Source organism: Embiotoca jacksoni, unplaced genomic scaffold, assembly GCF_022577435.1.
Source record: "Embiotoca jacksoni isolate LCO1_2020_lvr unplaced genomic scaffold, fEmbJac1.0.p SCAF_16, whole genome shotgun sequence".
Classification (NCBI taxonomy): domain Eukaryota; kingdom Metazoa; phylum Chordata; class Actinopteri; family Embiotocidae; genus Embiotoca; species Embiotoca jacksoni.
This window is the reverse complement of record NW_027185296.1, coordinates 14,528,395-14,547,685: the sequence shown is the minus strand read 5'-3', so window position 1 is coordinate 14,547,685 and position 19,291 is coordinate 14,528,395. Positions and strand designations below refer to the sequence as shown.

Below are 19,291 nucleotides of genomic sequence, written 5' to 3'. Positions count from 1 at the left end.
CGATATGTCTGAATCATTTTCCCCCAAAATGTTTCCACGGGTGTAAAACCTCGTTCTCTACGTATTCTTTGGTTTCCTGCATCTCCTTCACAATAAGAGCAGCCGTCTCTCCAGATTTGTGCACCTGATTAATATGTTCCTTTCAGTCGTACTAAAATACACAACAATCACTTCTCCTGTTTCTACTTCCTGGTTCAGTAAATATCGTTGCAGGTGATAAATTGTTCTATTTGCATGTTTCTCAGTATTTTACACCTTCAAGCAGAAACGACCAATATTACATATTCATGCAGGCAAACACGCAAAATAGACAACATGTGTTAAACTGGACATTTGAAAGACGCAATCCTCATTGCACGTCTTTAGTAGATCAGCTGGACATTTTTTTGCGGGTGGTGTGAAGTTTGCATGTGATTTTACACACGCAAACCTTCAATAAATCAGATCCTGTGTGTAGATTTTGATGGTGAATATGGTGTTTAGATTTTGATGGTGAATATGGTGAGTGTCGATTTTGTTTGCAGAAGAGCACTGCAAAAGCAGCACAAGGGATGTCCTGCAACTCCCACATCAAAAATCTCAATCAATCTCAACACAGCAGTGATCGTGTCTGGTTACCCTCTGTTTTTTATTCTTGTTCAAATTAAAAACAATATAGTGATTTTAATTCTTCATGTTTAAAATCTGACTGCATGTTTATGTTTTACTCAAAGAACAGAGCAGCTTGCTGTCAGGCAGCTGAAAATAAAGTTATACATGCAGGAAGCTGTCACTGACATGAAGCCCTCTACAGCATGTTAATCATAACAAGTTCTAATGTTATGGAGCTATTTTCAATAAGTGCAATGGCCTGTGTAATTTGACTCGTGGCGCCACCTGCTGTTGTGGAAGGTAAATTAGATTTGTGGGGAAATTCTTCCCCACAATGACAGCAGAAATATTGTAGAAAATTTGTGGTATTTTTTTTCTTTATAGGCTATACGTTTTTGTATGTATTTGTTTAATGATGTGTCAGTAATCATGATGTAGATGTGAATTTGTTTGATAGATTTATTTTGTATTTGCAAATCAATGAACTGTAGAGCATTTGTGAAAGATGTTTTGTTTGTCGATCTTCAACACCTTTATTACATCTGACACACAACACACAAGAGCTTTCCTGGCTGTGACATCGATCTGTTCATCCCATGCCATCCGTGGAACCCCGGTTTCTGCCTTCCTGGACTTCTGTTTAAGTTACCGTCACTACACTTCATGCGGGGTAAACAGTCCAGACTCCCAGCCGCTTCTCTTCCCCTGGGAACGTTACTTTTTATAAGTTTTAAGAAATCCTGTCCTCCCATCATCATTGATATTCTTCATGCATTAACCGCACGTCTTAGAGTTGGAGTCTTTCTCTACTATTCTAATATTCACAGAGAGGCTGTCCTATATTCAGTATTTTACGCTGTCGTGTTGTACTGCGATCTGTTGTCTTCTCTCTTCTATTCTTTCCTATCTCTGAGATTCACATATCTTGTTTTCTGCTTTCACATTCATTAGTTTACTCAAAAACTTTAAAACAAACATGTAATGTATGGTTCAGGTTGCCACATAGCACACAGAACTCTGCCCTCACACCAGCATGCGTACATTTAACGGGCCAACACACAGAAATCACCCTCTTCTTTACTTGAGGAATGGTTTACCCGTCACAAAAATGGATTTGTTACTGCTGCCCCTAAAGGTTCTCCCCCCACCTCTCTGTTCCCCCGCAGCTCACAGCGCACATTATTAAAACACCGTCTGCATTCATGCCCTCCATCCGCTCCGATAGATTTCTCAACCTTGACGCTCAGTTAACCATGTGATTGTGAAACACTCAATGAAACAATTCTTATGCTGGTGCTTGGTAACATGGCACATAATCCCAAACCTGTTCTTGGTTCACAACGTTGATCTACCCCACTATAACAAGGTTTCACCTCCGTCATGGGTTTTGGGGCAGAACGCTCTGCAGGATCAGTCAGGCTGCGCATGGACTCACCAAAACTTTGTAAATAAATCTCATAACTGTGTGGTGACGTCTCTTCTAGTTGAAATATAAATATGAGATTCACCAACATCAAGAAGTCAGACTAATGATGAGAGACAAGATCCAAGGGTTAAATAAATAGGCTGTTTGTGGAACTACTTTGATCCACGCTGGCTTCAACTCACAAGGATCTGCTGCGAATATCTCCATTTCCTGATCCCACAGGGTACCTTCAGAGGTGTTGTTCAGAATCAATCAATATCAGCTGTCCGAGTTGATCCTGATATCACACAAACAGTGTAACATCCAATCAGCCTCCCGGTGTGTCACGAGGTGTTCTCATCACCTTGTAAACAGTGACAGTGTGCACGAATGAGTCTCAGTATGACACCGTGATGTAAAAGTGCTCGTACTGCATATCGGTAAGTGGCAGGCTGTTTTATGCAACTCTTATAGCTTTAATGAAGCGTTCTAATAAGTGTGGCAAATTTGATCTGTTGATGATGTTTGGATCACTTCCTGGGACAAAATGTAAGTCCCCATTATTTAACTAAATAAGTAAATGATTTAAATCTTAGGGTGGACAGTCTTTATTTTAGGTTTAAGTAAGGCTGTGAAGTTCAGGGTGAACAAAAGGCACATTTCAGTTTAAGCTCTATGCAAATACAGTTCCCTATTATATTGGTGACAATGGATAGGCGTTGGTCAATGAAATATGAAAAGAGGAGGCAATGAGTCGAATAGTATTCGTTGAAATGGACCTTTACATAATCACCATACTGCAAACACCGATGGCAGCAGCGTGTGAGCAGGACTCCCACTAAATTAATTCAGGCTCAGTTTCTATAGCAACGCACAGGCCCTCTTCCCATCCCCTATCCGTCGTCCTCCGACTACTACGCATTGTAGGCAGTGCAGTAGCGGAGAATACCGTGCAATAGTCTCCAGCGTGGCACATTAACCTACTTCCCCAGCAGCCAGAACACGACCCGGATGCAGAAGACATACGATGGAAAAAAGGATGGGAGGAGGAGAAGGCAGGGAGACGGGAGATGACTGCAGAAAAAAAGGGGTACGGTAGAATGGCGGACGTGCAGAGGTGAAGGAAAGGGTAAAATGAGCCAGGAAAAAAGGTGACAAGGATTTAAAAAAAAAAAAAAAAAAAAGAAGAAGACCAAAAGGAAGAGACAGAGAAAAAGTGACAAGACAGAAAACTATATTGGATAAATCTCTGACATATTTATATCGTAAATCTAGATAAAAGCATGGATGTATAAACATAATTACACTCGCTAGTGCTGAAAGCAATAATAAAACTACACTATGTGTACAGGATGTTTGTTGTAATCTCTTTCTGGTAAATCACTTAAAATACAAAAAGATCATGGTCTCTGCAAACATTCACCAGATGAATTACACGATCAATCAAAGTACACAGTGAGTTATTTATGCTGGTAGTCACAGAAAATCCACACTAATCAAATCCAATGACTCCTCTTTTGATTACATTCAGCCTACTTTCCCTTCTGACCATCATCTCTGCTGCCTGTGAGCATTTTGCCCCTCTGCATCCCTCAGTGGTCCTGATGAGAGGATGACTCCCTGCCCTGCTTTCAGCTGCTCTTCTTCTTCTTCTTCTTCTTCTTTTTCTCACATTTTAAACCTATTTAAGGATCGATACAAGCCTCTAACACAACGTCTTCCACCACAACACGGTACTCCAAGAGAATACACTTTCCGAGGAGCATCTTTCACACACAGAACCGTTTCCTGTTTTAACCAAACCATCAGAGAGAGTGAAATGTGAGCCGGCAGGTGAGGGAAAGAGGATGAGGACTTACCGACATGAGTGATGACACACTGCACCCTCTGTAGCAGCTCCTGAACCGACATCTCGTCTTCTCTCAGCCAGCACAGCATCTCAGGGTGTGGGTCGCATCCACTCCTCTCCCTCCCTCCCCCTCTCTCTCTCCGTCGATGCTGCCACGCCTCCTCTCGTCACCCCTGAAAATCTCCTCTGCTTTTGCTGCCTAATCCAAGTTTCTCCTCCCAGGTTTGCGTCTCCTCTTTCCCCAATAGGTGTTTCTTATTTTATTCTTGTACCACGCCTCTCCTCTCCTTCGTTAAAGCTCTTCTAAATCCAGACAGTCACCGAGCCGGATGATGATGATGATGATGATGATGATGATGATGGCACTCCTAGCCATTCGGCAAATAGTAAATAAACAGCTTGTTATTGAGGCACAGTCTCAGAACGGCATTCAGGGTTTATGAAGCAGCCAACCAGTTCGTAATATAAGCAGCAAACCAGCGTTCAGTAGAAAAAACAAAAAGAAAGTTCATTTGTTAGCTAGTCAAAGAGACAATAAACAGCCAGTCAGTTGGTCAGAGAACAAAAGAGACAATCAGCCTGTCACCATGTCAGGCAGAGAATGAAAAATCAGCATGAAGAACAAAACTGCCTCTTCATTAGGTTAAAAGCCAATAACAAAACAACACATCAACCACCTAGGCAGTGATATAGTTTATATATATATATATATATATATATATATATATATATATATATATATATATATACGTGATGCTCCAAGTCTCCAGGTGAAAACAAAACAATAATAATCCTCACAGAAAAACCTGTTTAAGAAATGTTAAATCTGTAAAACATAAAGAATCCTCCACGGTACAGAATCTCCCCCAGCTTGATGGGCAGGAGAGCACTGCTGCTGCTGCTTTGATGAGGCTCTGTTTGCTCTAATAAAGAAGCTGAGTCAGGAGGAGGGACCACGAATCAGATGGCTGCTGTACCTGCCTGCAGGGCGGAGGGAGACCCAGAGCCCAGGGTGGGTGGATGGGCCGGGTTCATAGTCCATGGGAGAAACCCTGGTGCCTGGAGCTGGGCTGCACACGGACTGGAGCTTCTGAAAAACTAACTCAATATTTCCTGCTTTTTAAAATTATATTTAAGGGAAGTAACGACGACACAAAACATTTCTAAAACATTGTTTTCTATTAAGTCATATAAATGACAAATCATCTGTAAATTCCACCACAAGCCACTGGTCTCCACCCTCCATCCATCATTCATGCTTTGTCCTCCTGGGTTCATTCAGCCTGCAGCGCTGAATGGAGCTGATCCAGCTCCACGTTTTGACTAAAGCAAGCAGGGGAGCGTTTGTCCAGGCCATCTGCTCCTGGGACGTGGAGCTGGACACAACTGTCTGTGCTCATCTTTCCGGCCTCTCACTTCTCTCTGACACAAAGAAGCCCAGCAGCTGGCAGACAAAGGACAGCGCAGTCCTCTGGGATGTCTGTTGAAGCTGCACGTTATGGTCGGGAACGTGATGACGAAATCAATGTTGGTCGCGGTATCTGATTGGATGCCACGCGATGTCGTCACCGGAAGTTGTCTTTAGCGGCAGAGCGGGAACGCGCTGCTGCTGTTACTGATGCCAGGCGGACGGAAGCTGAGAGGCAGACGGTCTTCAGAAGAACAGCACGGCACGGCACGGCTCTCAAACTCAGTAACTCCGACCGTTAGGTAAGAGTCGGACATGCGAGACACGAGCGCGAGCCGTCCATCTGCAGAGACAGCAGCTAACGAGAGGCTAACACTGTTAGCTGCCGGTCAACCGGCCGCAGCGCAGGCTAGCGGCGCAGCTCACGTGGGAGTTTGTTCCAGACCGGGAAGCCGGTCACGTGATTCATGGCAGCGCAACCGCTTGTAGCTGGATGACAGCCTGCTCTTCTGTAATGTCGAGATGTTACTGACGTCACGAAGTCACGAACTAGTCACAGTGTTAAGTTTATACTTTAGGAGCGAACAAAGCAAAGAAGGTCAGCTGTTGTCGGAAGTGATGGTCTGGTGTTATCTGGCCAACTCAGAGCTCAGATAGCACGTCAGTCATCATCACTTCCGTGTGCACATCCTGCTGTTGTTCAGTCCCTGAGAGTCCACTGGATCAGAACCGTCTGGACAGACATCAGCCTTTCTGTGGGCAGCTTTGTTTTGATCAAACACGTGTCTGTTTCAGAGTCTGTCAGGAGGAGTCATGCAGGCCTTTCTGAAGGGACCGACCGGTCACTCCACCAGACCTCACAAAGACAAGGCAGCAGCTGGGCCCGGCTCGGAGAGGAGAGTCAAGGCCGTTCCCTGGGTAGAGAAATAGTGAGTGGCTCACGAAGTGTAAACGGGTCTGGTTTATGAGCCAGCTGACTTTCTGAATAAATATGAACAGGTTGTGTTTGTGTGAATCCAGCAGGCCGAAGTGTGTCGATGAGGTGGCCTTTCAGGAGGAGGTGGTGGCAGTGCTCAAGAAGTCTCTGGAAGGAGCAGATGTGAGTATTGAGATACCTTTCTCATAATCCACTGTCCTACATACACATAAATTCAACATGCGTTAATAACCCATGTGTGTATGTTTGTTTGCTTTTTAAATTGAAAGGTACGCTATCACCAGAGTTGTGTTTTAATTGCAGCTTCCCAACCTGCTCTTCTACGGCCCTCCTGGAACAGGAAAGACGTCGACCATCCTCGCTGCTGCCAGAGAGCTTTATGGGTGAGCAGAGGGTTCGTGGTGACGTGTGGGAGGAGAGCGAGTTCCCCTTAGTCTGAAGCCTGTTCTCCTTCCTGTTTCTCCTTCAGTCCGGAGCTGTACAGACAGAGAGTCCTGGAGCTCAACGCCTCCGACGAACGAGGCATCCAGGTCGTCAGAGAGAAGGTCAAGAACTTTGCTCAGCTCACCGTGGCAGGGACTCGCTCCGAGTGAGTCGGCACTTATTACATCACAAGTTTCCTCCACCTGAAGTCCTACTTTTGGTCGGGGTTCCCACACATCCAGGAAAACCTGGAATATGCCAGGTCTGTTTTCAGTCCTGGAAAACTTTAAGTTGTCCTTGAAAATGTTTTTGACATTGTTGTCGAATGCTGAACGCAAACTGCGAGATGTGTTCATCAGCAGGCGGCTGAAACCACGTCCAGGGAGCAGGTGACGTTAGAGCAGCAGGGGGACAGCTTACAGCTGGAAACAGACACATGGTAGATGTGACTGAAAATACAAAAGGGTTTTGATTGGCACTGAAGTCCTCAATTGTTGCCGTCCTCTACTTGTTGAGCCAGTCACCACCCGGACTAACAGGTTCCTGGATGTGGACGTTTTCACACGTTTCTGTGCGAGTGTTATAAGCTCTGAGAGCATCGTGAGGAGGATCTCAAAATGACTCCTTCAATAGGTTTTTATTTATAATTAAACAGAAAAACCTTCCTCGGATGTTTATTTAAAAACAACACCAGCACACCTGCACACAGTATTCACCTGGCAGGTAGCTCTTTCTGCTTCCTGTGGATTTGGTCCGTCTCAGCGTCTTCTGTCTCTTCTCGGGATCACAGACTGACTCCATGATTTCCAGACCGTCGGAGTCAGGGCTCCTTGTTCTTTTGGATCTTTGAGCTCATTGTCTCCTGACGGTATTACATCATGGCTGAATGAGGATGAATCCAAACATCTACAGAGCCTCTTTAAACTCCCACATAGAGGAACGTGTGAGTGAGGCCTGTGATTCCTTTCGGTCGTTCACTTCTTAAATCATAGAAAAATATCCTGGAATCGTACTTCTTGAAAACTGTTAGTTTTAAAGCTCCCTTAAGTCTGTCAGCTTTTTAAAACCTGCTGCCAAATCTTTTAAGTCTTTGTGATTTGCTGTGTTTGTAGTGGGAAGCCGTGTCCTCCATTCAAGATCATCATCCTCGATGAGGCGGACTCCATGACGGCACCGGCTCAGGCCGCTCTCAGACGGACCATGGAGAAGCAGTCTCGCACCACCCGCTTCTGTCTCATCTGTAACTACATCAGCAGGTCAGCTGACTGCTCAGAACCAGTGACGCACAAACACACTCTCTGTTGGACAGATCCTGACCCGCTGTGTGCCTTGTGTTGTCCAGGATCATCGAACCTCTGACCTCCAGGTGCTCCAAGTTTCGCTTTAAACCTTTAGACAATCGGATCCAAGAGGAGCGTCTGCTGGAGATCTGTGACAAGGAGAACCTCAAGTACACCAAAGAGGTAGAGGAGAAGGGATGTGGTGTCTCTCACACCTCCTGTCTGGTTCATTTGGTCCAAAACAGGCTGTAAAGCTCCACCTAGTGACAAAAGCGGGTACTACAGCAAATCAACAGCATGTTGTGACCTACAACCACTCGGTTGACTGATTCAGTTGATTTTCAGGCCAATGGAACATTGTTAGGGGAAGTGTTTGTTCACCGCTATTTCAACACAAGATGTAAAACAGCTGTTTTTTCACACTGATGAAAAACATACACTTCAGTTCATACTGAATACAGACAACTGCAGAAGCATCTTTTCGGGCTTCAGGGGTGGTGGAGACCTGCATCTGCTCTCAGTACACAGCTGTAGTCACCATGGAAACCTGTGTTTGCTCTTCCAGAGTATAGCAGCGTTGGTGCAGGTATCCGAGGGAGACCTACGGAAAGCCATCACATTTCTCCAGAGCGCCGCACGCCTCAACGCCGACCAGGAAATGACTGAGCACGCTGTCACTGAAATAGCTGGAGTGAGTCCCACTTGTCGTATCACATAACTGAGGAACCGTTAGCAGTTCAACTGTCCTGCACACACCAGACTCTGCTGAACTACAGTCCAGCTGTGTCTGCTCTCCTACAGGTCGTTCCCTCCAACATGATTGACAGCTTGCTCCACATCTGCTTCAAAGGAACATTTGAGAAGTTGGAGGTATCAGTGAGGGTGGGTGTTCTGACCCGTCACAGCTCCATCACTGTCAGTGTCCCACAGCAGCACTTCCTTGTTTAGTGGGACATTCACTTATTTTATTTCCAGTTGTTCCAAGTCACATTTTTTTTCAACTGAAAAGTTTCAAGCTGAAGACGTGAATCTTTAATCACGAGCAATAAATGTGTTTAAAACGGTGCGGTGAAGACTAACGAGCGGCTGAATGTGTGTCAAATGTCTCCTCGGACAGGACATGGTGGATGACGGCTACGCAGCCACACAGATCCTGAGTCAGCTCCACGAGTCCATCATAGAGCGGGACCTGAGCGACAAGCAGAAGTCAGCCATCACAGAGAAGATGGCGGTAAGTGATGACTTCCTGCTGACTTCATGTGCTGATTGTTGTGTCAGCAGTTCAGACAAACCTCGGCGAACAGCGCCTGAAGCCTTCATCGTCCGACAGGCTGTTTGGAAACAAGAGCTTTACGCATCGAGTTGACTACGGCTGAAAAGCAACTGATCAAAGTTTTTCATGAATTCCCACACAAAGCTTATACAGCTTCACCAGAACAGTGTGGCTTCAAGGCGTTGACACAAATGACGAACACGATGTGCTTTGCTTTTGGAAATATGACTCCATGGAAGATTTCAAACATTTCTTAGGCCTTGTGTTAAGAAATGAAAACAAATATGTATTAAATCATAATGTCACTGATGCTTAAAAATCACAATCCATATTAAATGGTCACCTACGTACGCTGATAATATAGTTCAGGAGATAAACATATAAACATAAACCCAGCCCTGGTGAGTTCGCAAAGCTAACGACAGCGAAGTTCAACTGTGGCTGCATGTCAACTTTCTCACTGAGTTAGTGTCAGAAAATAATAATAATAATAATAATAATAATAATATACATACAAGAGGTTTGTGCTGTCCTATCGCTAGTTAATGGGACAAGATGGGAATCCTTTATTTGAGCTGATATCAAACCATTCAAACATGTCTGATCATTGAGGATGTTGCTACCATCTATTTGGATTTAGAAATATCGTTCAACATCTCCCCTCGCTGAGTGTCGCTGCTGGCTACAGCTTAACATTCATTTTTCACATGTTAACGTTTTAGAGACAATCCAACATTCAGCTCGGTCCTCTCACTGAGTTGGAGCTTTAATCCATTTGAATCGATCTGTTGTTTGTGTTTGCTTGCTCTGTGGTTCAGGTTGTGGGGAAGTGCCTGTCAGACGGTGCAGACGAGTACCTGCAGGTGTTGAGTCTGTGTTCGCTCATCATGCAGCAGGCCTCCCACAACTAAAACTCAACAACGGAGCGTCTCCCCCTGAAGACACGACTGTCCCCTGCTTCCTGCAGGACCAGAAGCCCGACGTGGACATCAGCTGTTTCTTCTGATCAGTTTCAGTTTTCAGATGCCAGCGGTCTTTAACCTCTTCCTTCACCTCGAGGAAGAGGACTTCTAACATTACTCTGTACACTTTTTTACATTTTGGAAAGTAATAAACAGTTGTTGTTTTTTTGTGTCTTTTCAGTCTTTATTTCATTCATGTTATTCCTCATTCTTAGGACATCGTAAGGGAACAATAGGTGCTGTAAGCTTTTTCTTTTCTATTCGCTGCGGCTTTTTACCAGGAGGAAGAAGACTCAAAACGAGAGGTATGGATGTTGCCAAACGCCCTCCGGATTGATAAATAAAACGAAGGAAGAAAAACATAAATTACACTTTTGAAAAATGGTCCAGTTTGACGTCTCGCTGTGACACAGGAAGTTGATGTTTCAGGTCAAAGGATGCTTGAAACCTCACGAAACGTGTCACATACATCCGGCGTGGTGAGACGATACATCTGATGTGTTTTGCAAGTCGGTGTGGCCAAATGGCTCGCCAGCGCCCCCTGCTGGAGACAGGAAACGAGACAAAAATAGCAACTTTAAGCGGGGATACGCGGTCCCTCGCGCGCTGCACGTCGGGGAGGCGGTGCGCGGGAGTGCGAGGGCCCGTATATCACTGCTTGCAGTTTTAATTTTCTTTTACATTTCGAATCACTGATTGTTTTTCTTAAGAAACCGGAGCACCCGGAGAAAACGAATTAAAGACAGACAGGTGATCTGGACCCACAGCCACAGAAATGAAGGCCGAGGGCGTACACAGAAATGCCCGAGCTGACCAGCAGGACCAAACCCAGGACTGTTCTTGCTGTGAGGTAACGGTGTTAACCACTGCACCATCATATGGACATTTTTACTTCTTCATGTAATCTCTATTTTTTTGATTTTGAATCACTGAACCACTGCACCAGTGTGCCGTGTTGTGATTGCTGAATAAAGAATTGCTGAATCCTAATTGTCTACTGTTGAAGCACCACGTGAACATTCGGAGAAAGAAGTTTCTCTTCCCACGTTTCTTTGGAATCTGAGATTTCTGTTCAAACTCTTCCTCCTTTATCTGCAGGACAGATCGTTTCTTTCTACAACCACGCGTATGAAGGAAAATCGGGAAATTCAAATGGGATTTTGTCGAAAGAGCTGTTAGTTTTCTGTTTGACCCAAATCCCCAACTAGGTGACTGTTTGCGTCAGCTGTTATTCACTGAATCGCTGATATTTTTTCTTGAAAAACCGGAGCGCCCGGAGAAAACAAATTAAAGACAGACAGGTGATCTGGACCGCACAGCCACAGAAATAAAACCGAGCTGAGCAGCAGGACCAAACCTTGTTGCTGTGATGTGCCAGTGTTTAACCACTGCACCAGCAGGTTGTTTTGGTAAAGTTCAGGACGGTGGTTGGACCACTTTAACGGTAACTCTGAGCTCTCGTGGAGCCTTCTTAAAAGGTACAATGAGCTTAGTTATTAGCTCGTTGAATTGATAGCGAAGAATACTTCCTACTGTTTTAACTGTGGCATTGCATGTCATATTTTGTTTCATGGAATACATGTGCATACAACACAATGCATTGCAGCTGGGGAGGAAATCAATCTGGATTTGGTTTGTCATTTTAAGGGAGTTTAGCACTCAACTTGTGGCGAACCTCAATCCTCAACCGGCCTTTTTGCCCTGAGAAGCTTTGTTTTCATATCTGTAAGTTGTTTATTTAAATTGTGGTTTTCCACAACCAATTCGTTATTAACTCGGAGAACCTCGTGGGTACTTTTAGATTGGGCAATGTCCTTCTTCAAAAAGTTTGCTTTTAAACGCACTGTTTCTCTTTGCTTCGCCTCCACAGCTCTTTCCATATGTTTCATCCTTTCTGCGCAAATCACCTGCATTGCCTCATAGCCCATCCTAGTTATTGGGTTTATCGGCACTTTGTCATCGCCTTCTAAATATCGCCGTTTAAGGTTTATAAATTTCTCACGAAATTGCTTGTCATCATTGAAAACTTCTGCGCACGCCTGCAGATCCTGCTTGAATCGAAGTTCACACGTACGCTGCAGCTGCATCTTGTTTTTCAACTTGTCGTATTCGGAGTCCTCATGGCTCTTTTGTTTCTTGATCATTTCTAGGTCCTCAGTCAGAAATTTGTTTTCCCTCAACAGTTTTTTGTTTTGTTCTTCAAAATAATTTTCATCTGATTCTAACTTTCTCTTTCGTTCCAACTCGGCCTTTTTCAACTTAATAGCATTTTCCTTATTGAGCTCGTCTGCCAAAACATACTTATCCTTCAGTTTTTTCAAATGGCTTTGTGCATTTTCTAATCCTTTCCTTAAGTCTTCAACGGTGGTACGTTCATGACTAATTTGAGAGTCCTTGAAACTGATTGTGCTTTCTAACGTTTTCATATCTTCTCCCAAATTGCTTATATCCTTTTTCAGAGATGCAATATTAAGATCCTTATCTTTGAGCTCAAAGTCATGTCCAAGGTATTTTGCATTGAGTTTACGATTCGAACTTTTTAGTTCCAATGTAACGTTCTGGAGCTCAAGTGTCCTCTCATCAAGCTCTTGTTTTAAGTCAGTCACCTGCTGTTGGGAAAGCAACAGGGAGTGTGACACCTCACTTAACTCCTTTTGGAGGTTTTTCACGTTGTCCATCATTCCAGCCAACTCTTTCCTTGTGTGGTCGTGGCGTTCACACAACGCTTCAAACTTATGCTCCAACGCCGCGTATTCCTTGTCAGCTGCCTGTTTAAGGTTCAACACGTTCAATTCATGCTGCGCCGTCTTTTTTGTCACATTTTTTTCATGCTTTTCTTGCTGCATTATCAAATCTGTTTGAAGGTCTTTCACCTTGTGTGTTAAGGTCTTATTCGTACCACGTGTCATCTTGAGCTGATAGCTATTGACTGATTCTTGATCCTTTGTCTTCTCTAATAGTTTACTCACTGTTTCCTCTGCAGCCTCCAACTTCTTCTTCAAAGAGGCGCTGAAAGTCTTTTCTTCACTTATTTGATCCATGTAGGTGTAATTTGATTTTTGAAGCGCCCCCACCTTGAGGTCCTGGTCCTCCATGAGCCTCTTCAGCTTCCTCTGAAGGATTTGGACATCCGGCTTGAGAAGGCGCTCCTCAAGGTCTCTCACTTTCTCCTTTAGGTTTTTAATTGTTTGATCTTGTTTTTCATTCTGCTCATCGAGCACCTCTTTTTCCTTTTGTTGCTGTAATAAAGTGCCCTGCAGCATTTGTATTTCAGCCTTCAAAATGTCATTATGTTCCAGGTGTTTTCTTTCTGTAGCCCAGGCTTTTTCCCGAAAAGCCTTAAAACTATCACTTATTAATGTGTTAGAGCCCTTTAAAGTTTGAATCTCCTTGTCTCTTTCTTTGACCTCATTTTCTGATGTTATGGTCTCCTTTTTTTGTTTAGTTAAATTGTTGCAAGCTTTCTTGTATTTTATTGTAATTTCATCGAGGCAGAACACCGTATTCCTCGTCTGTTTATCGACGTCTTTGGTGTCCTTGCTCATGTCACTGAGCCTCCTTTGAAGGACTTCACAGTTCTTTTTTAATGTATCATTTTCTGCCCTTTTATCTTGAAGTTCTTCGGATAATTTTTTAATTTTCTTAGCTGAGTGACTGAGTCTCTCTTGATAATCCATTTTATTACTTGCTTTGTTGTGTTTAAATAATTTGTTCAGTGACTTTGTGGCTCTAAATAAATGTAGATATTTATAAATATGCTGTAAATGTCTAATTATATATTTTTAAACCAGTTAAATTCTCTCAATCTCCAATGAATTTAGAATGTAGAAGCCACGCCCCTCCAAGGGGCGGGGCCTGTATGAGGTACAATTATGACGTAGTGTCAGCGTAACGTGAGCGTAATTACGTCACTTTGTGTTTACAAAAGTTGTCACTCCGTTACTTCTGATATTTCATCATCTTTTCCTGAATTAAACGTCCCGTAATCTCTCTGCACTTCTTTTAGTTTCAAGTCCAAACTCTGCTCGCTCTACTTGAGCAGTTCTGCTGTTAAATCTTTGACCAACGTTCACGAACTTGGTGTTTCGGTACCGCTAGCTTAGCAGTGAGCAACGTCTTCCTGCCCCATGTTGTTCCTGCTCGGTGACATGTTCAGATAGAACCCGGCCTCCTTTAACGAGAACGGTACCTGGAGAACATGGAGTGTCCTCGGGGCTCTGGAGGCTCACCGGGTCGGATTCATGCTGACCAACAGGGACCGGGACGCTCCGGGACGGCGGAGGAGCCACCGGCAGCACGCGCTGCTCGGTGAGGACAGGAACCGCAGAGCGACACGTGCTTCACGTCCGAGTCTCCAAAACGGAGAAAGTCCAAAAAGAGCCATGAACTTAAAATAAAGAATTTGTGTGAGAAAGGTTTCTTCAACTTCAATATCATTTTGATTCAATTCTGAAATGAATTTGAATAAAACAAATATTTTGAATTGAAATGTTCTTCCTAATTTTGAAACTTGAGCACTTTTCATCATTAGAGAGAGTAGATGTTATGCTTTCAGATTCAGATCTTATTTTTTCACCTTCCGATCATACGAGTTCAGTTCCTGATTAAATGGTAAATATTATATTACTACATTTTGATCAAATTTAAACATCCAAACAAAATGACCATAAAATGATCATCTCCCCTGATTTTCCTGGTCTGGAAAAGCGTTTTGAAACATCCCTGATATTCACGGAGCAGTGGTAACCCTGAATAAAGGGATGACGTCAGGAAGTGTACTTCCAGTAAAAGTTTATTAACGTCAGTCAGGTGGTGTTCAGTTGGTCTGCCGCCCGGCGGAGGAGAAACGGAGCCCGACAAACATTCCTGCGTGGAACGTTTGGGGAGCGTCAGGAGGACGGCCGCAGCGTTTTAAATTCATGTGACGGATGAGCGCTGCAGCCGTGTCTCATGATTTGTTTGACACTTTGGACCAATCAGCTCCTCCGGACACAAAGACACAGATCCTTTACATCGTTCACAAGTATCGCTGCATGAAGGTTTTGCATTGGTTGATGACGGACTGACAAACTTCAGAGATAACACAGGCCACTCCCACATGTGCTAATTAAAACAAAATCAACAGCAACCAAAGAAAAAGCTCTTTCTTTGTCCGCGGTCACTTGTTCTTGAGTCATGAATGTTGATTTTCAAAGTCACAAGCAAAAACCAAGAGAGTTGTGGTGGAGTCGAGGACCGTGACGGTCCTTCTGCCACTCGTCTCGTCCTCCTCTTCACTTCTTTTGGGCCGCCGACAAGCTGAAATACAACAGGACACTTGGTTAGTGCCATCAGACAGTTTGCGCGTCTGTCCTGCCTGTAACCCACAGGACAGCATTCGTGTTTTAGAGGTATCCATAAAGGCAATGCCCTTAAAAGTAGTAGTACTGGTCTTTTATTGGTTTTACTCAGATGTGATACACGTCATGTTTCTGTCTTTTTGAATGTGTCCTCCTCGTGCTCGTTTCCCTCCATGTCGGTCCAGACTCACATCATATACGTGGTGAAGACTTTTAAAGCAATTCGCCCAATAACGCTGCTTAAACACAAGTTCAACCAGACAGTTTACTGGTGGACACCAAAGACTAGTGTCACCAACTAATCCACTTCAGTTATGTTGCTGAGTGACAGACAGAAACATCAGGATGTCACAGTGAAGGTGACCTTTGACATTTGGATATAAACTGCCGTCACATTTTATCGTATTCAGTGAATGAATTCTGGAGTTTTGGCCATATACATGTTTTGTCTGCTAAAATCTAATCAGCTCATCCAGCTGACTGAAGCACACTCCTTAGAAGAAAGTGGTATACAACCCGTCCTTTTAAAGGATGTGATGGGTTGATCAAATAAAAAGTGCTTTAGCTGTTTGTGTGATCACTGCTGATGAAGGCTGGAACAGACTCCAGTCAACAAACATCTTTCATGTCTGTGTTCTTGTGTTGAGTAGAAGAAGTGAGCGTCTCTGATGAGATCCTCCACAAACATCATCCTGCACAAAGAATCTGGAGACTTTCATCAACCTCATTCACAGTCTGAAAAATATTTCTCTGACCTCAGAAGTTTTCTACTTTGATGAAGAAACTCTTCATCCTCCTAAAACTCCTCCTCGCTGCTCCTGACAGTTTTTTGTTGTTGTTGTTTTTTTAACCTTAAAAGCTCTCTTTAGGGCTAAAATGTCTTTTATCTTGACAAAGATCTACTCTGAACTTTAAGGGGAAATTCTTGGAAAACGTCACAACTCTAAGAATGTTCTCAGAATCTCGTCACTGGGAGGAACTTTTAGTCCTTTGAGTCTTTGTTCATACGGTTAAGTTCGAACAAAGCTAGTCAGGTGGAGTCTCTGAGAAATGGAGGTGAACGTAGAGTCCTCTCAGAGCATGTAGACTTTCCTGGGTGTTTATTTGTGTCGACCTACTTGTTAAAAAACGCCTGGTCTTGAAGGTTCAGGACCAAACTGTCAGCGTTGAGGTACACCTTGTTCTGAGATGAAGCCACCTGGAAACAGACACATCATCCTCATCATCATCCTCCTCAATCTTTAACTCCACTTATGTTGGGGAAATAATTTTTTTTTTAAAAATCCCATTTTTACTGTGTAATCGTGGTCTCACTGAATATAAATCTTGTGTATCTTGTTGAAAGTCATCAAGGCAGATAATCAATAGTACGTACCGTCTTAGCGATGCTCTGAGCTGCTCTGATTCTCCTCAGCTTCAGGTAGCCGGGGTTCTTCGTCACCGCTTGACCCAGCTGGCAGAAAGAGTTTTTGCAGTGTCAGCATAAAGAGTTAAATTGTACTTGAATTCCTCACAGTCAAAGAAAACAGACTCTGCAGGTTTGTTTCCAATGAAGACAGTGAAGCTCAGAACACACAGGTACCACGACGCATCACGAGCCAACAACTAACAAGATGAACACACCACAGAGAAAACTACAGGATGGATTGACCTTGAAATAATGACCATGACAATTACTCAGTGTTCAGACTGCAGCCCAACTCCCATTTATGTCATCCAGGCTGATTTTCAAAAGTCTGAACAGCCAAATAAACACGAGATGTGATTTTTACAATCTGGATCCGAACAACATGTGGAGGTTGGAAATGAGATTTCTACAGATGTGTTTCAGTCAACAGTCTCAGTCAACAGTCAACAGTCAACAGTCTCAGTCAACAGTCAGTCTCAGTCAACAGTCTTAGTCAACAGTCTCAGTCAACAGTCTCAGTCAACAGTCAACAGTCTCAGTCTCAGTCAACAGTCAACAGTCAACAGTCTCAGTCAACAGTCAACAGTCTCAGTCAACAGTCTCAGTCAACAGTCTCAGTCAACAGTCAAAAGTCTCAGTCAACAGTCAACAGTCAACAGTCTCAGTCAACAGTCTCAGTCAACAGTCTCAGTTAACAGTCAACAGTCAACAGTCAACAGTCTCAGTCAACAGTCAACAGTCTCAGTCAACAGTCAACAGTCAACAGTCTCAGTCAACAGTCAACAGTCTCAGTCAACAGTCTCAGTCAACAGTCAACAGTCTCAGTCAACAGTCAAAAGTCTCAGTCAACAGTCAACAGTCAACAGTCTCAGTCAACAGTCAAAAGTCTCAGTCAACAGTCAACAGTCAACAGTCTCAGTCAACAGTCAAAAGTCTCAGTCAACAGTCAACAGTCAACAGTCAACAGTCTCAGTCAACAGTCTCAGTCAACAGTCTCAGTTAACAGTCAACAGTCAACAGTCAACAGTCTCAGTCAACAGTCAACAGTCAACAGTCTCAGTCAACAGTCAACAGTCTCAGTCAACAGTCTCAGTCAACAGTCTCAGTCAACAGTCAACAGTCTCAGTCAACAGTCTTAGTTAACAGTCTCAGTCAACAGTCTCAGTCAACAGTCTCAGTTAACAGTCAACAGTCAACAGTCAACAGTCTCAGTCAACAGTCAACAGTCTCAGTCAACAGTCTCAGTCAACAGTCTCAGTTAACAGTCAACAGTCAACAGTCAACAGTCTCAGTCAACAGTCAACAGTCTCAGTCAACAGTCAACAGTCAACAGTCTCAGTCAACAGTCAACAGTCTCAGTCAACAGTCTCAGTCAACAGTCTCAGTCAACAGTCAACAGTCTCAGTCAACAGTCTTAGTTAACAGTCTCAGTCAACAGTCTCAGTCAACAGTCTCAGTCAACAGTCTCAGTCTCAGTCAACAGTCAACAGTCAACAGTCTCAGTCAACAGTCAACAGTCTCAGTCAACAGTCTCAGTCAACAGTCTCAGTTAACAGTCAACAGTCAACAGTCAACAGTCTCAGTCAACAGTCAACAGTCTCAGTCAACAGTCAACAGTCAACAGTCTCAGTCAACAGTCAACAGTCTCAGTCAACAGTCTCAGTCAACAGTCTCAGTCAACAGTCAACAGTCTCAGTCAACAGTCTTAGTTAACAGTCTCAGTCAACAGTCTCAGTCAACAGTCTCAGTCAACAGTCTCAGTCTCAGTCAACAGTCAACAGTCAACAGTCTCAGTCAACAGTCAACAGTCTCAGTCAACAGTCTCAGTCAACAGTCTCAGTCAACAGTCTTAGTTAACAGTCTCAGTCAACAGTCTCAGTCAACAGTCTCAGTCAACAGTCTCAGTTAACAGTCAACAGTCAACAGTCAACAGTCTTAGTTAACAGTCAACAGTCAACAGTCTCAGTCAACAGTCAACAGTCTCAGTCAACAGTCAACAGTCTCAGTCAACAGTCAACAGTCAACAGTCTCAGTCAACAGTCAACAGTCTCAGTCAACAGTCTCAGTCAACAGTCAACAGTCTCAGTCAACAGTCAACAGTCTCAGTCAACAGTCAACAGTCTCAGTCAACAGTCTCAGTCAACAGTCAACAGTCTCAGTCAACAGTCAACAGTCTCAGTCAACAGTCTTAGTTAACAGTCTCAGTCAACAGTCTCAGTCAACAGTCTCAGTCAACAGTCTCAGTCAACAGTCTCAGTTAACAGTCAACAGTCAACAGTCAACAGTTTTAGTTAACAGTCAACAGTCAACAGTCTTAGTCAACAGTCTCAGTCAACAGTCAACAGTCTCAGTCAACAGTCAACAGTCTCAGTCAACAGTCAACAGTCTCAGTCAACAGTCAACAGTCTCAGTCAAC

General features: G+C 43.7%; 2 protein-coding genes and 1 long non-coding RNA gene across 7 annotated transcripts in view; 1 reads left to right on the top strand and 2 right to left on the bottom strand.

Annotated features, from left to right (window-relative positions):
- mcf2l2 (MCF.2 cell line derived transforming sequence-like 2) overlaps positions 1-4,479 on the bottom strand; it is a 102,836-nt gene extending 98,357 nt beyond the window's left edge. For 3 of the 5 annotated variants that reach the window (XM_069151063.1, XM_069151069.1, XM_069151064.1), the window contains exon 1: positions 3,856-4,479. In XM_069151063.1, the coding sequence (XP_069007164.1) occupies positions 3,856-3,934 (79 nt within the window). In that variant the 5' untranslated portion in view covers positions 3,935-4,479. The remainder of the gene's footprint in view (positions 1-3,855) is intronic. The other 2 variants (XM_069151068.1, XM_069151065.1) reach the window with 2 other exon arrangements.
- Positions 4,480-5,275: 796 nt separating this feature from the next.
- Positions 5,276-10,297, top strand: rfc4 (replication factor C (activator 1) 4). The gene is made up of 11 exons (XM_069151062.1): positions 5,276-5,555; positions 6,049-6,182; positions 6,274-6,352; positions 6,494-6,573; positions 6,660-6,779; positions 7,726-7,869; positions 7,956-8,076; positions 8,459-8,584; positions 8,695-8,775; positions 9,011-9,124; positions 9,985-10,297. Exons 2-11 carry the CDS (start codon positions 6,067-6,069, stop codon positions 10,075-10,077), a joined length of 1,074 nt encoding a protein of 357 aa, XP_069007163.1. The 5' UTR covers positions 5,276-5,555; positions 6,049-6,066; the 3' UTR covers positions 10,078-10,297.
- Positions 10,298-14,902: 4,605 nt separating this feature from the next.
- On the bottom strand, positions 14,903-17,301 carry LOC138199118 (uncharacterized). Its single transcript, XR_011178313.1, has 3 exons — positions 16,843-17,301; positions 16,586-16,665; positions 14,903-15,426 (listed from the first exon to the last, which is right to left on the bottom strand). It is a non-coding gene; the product is annotated as an uncharacterized lncRNA (long non-coding RNA).
- Between the last annotated feature and the right edge of the window lie 1,990 nt (positions 17,302-19,291).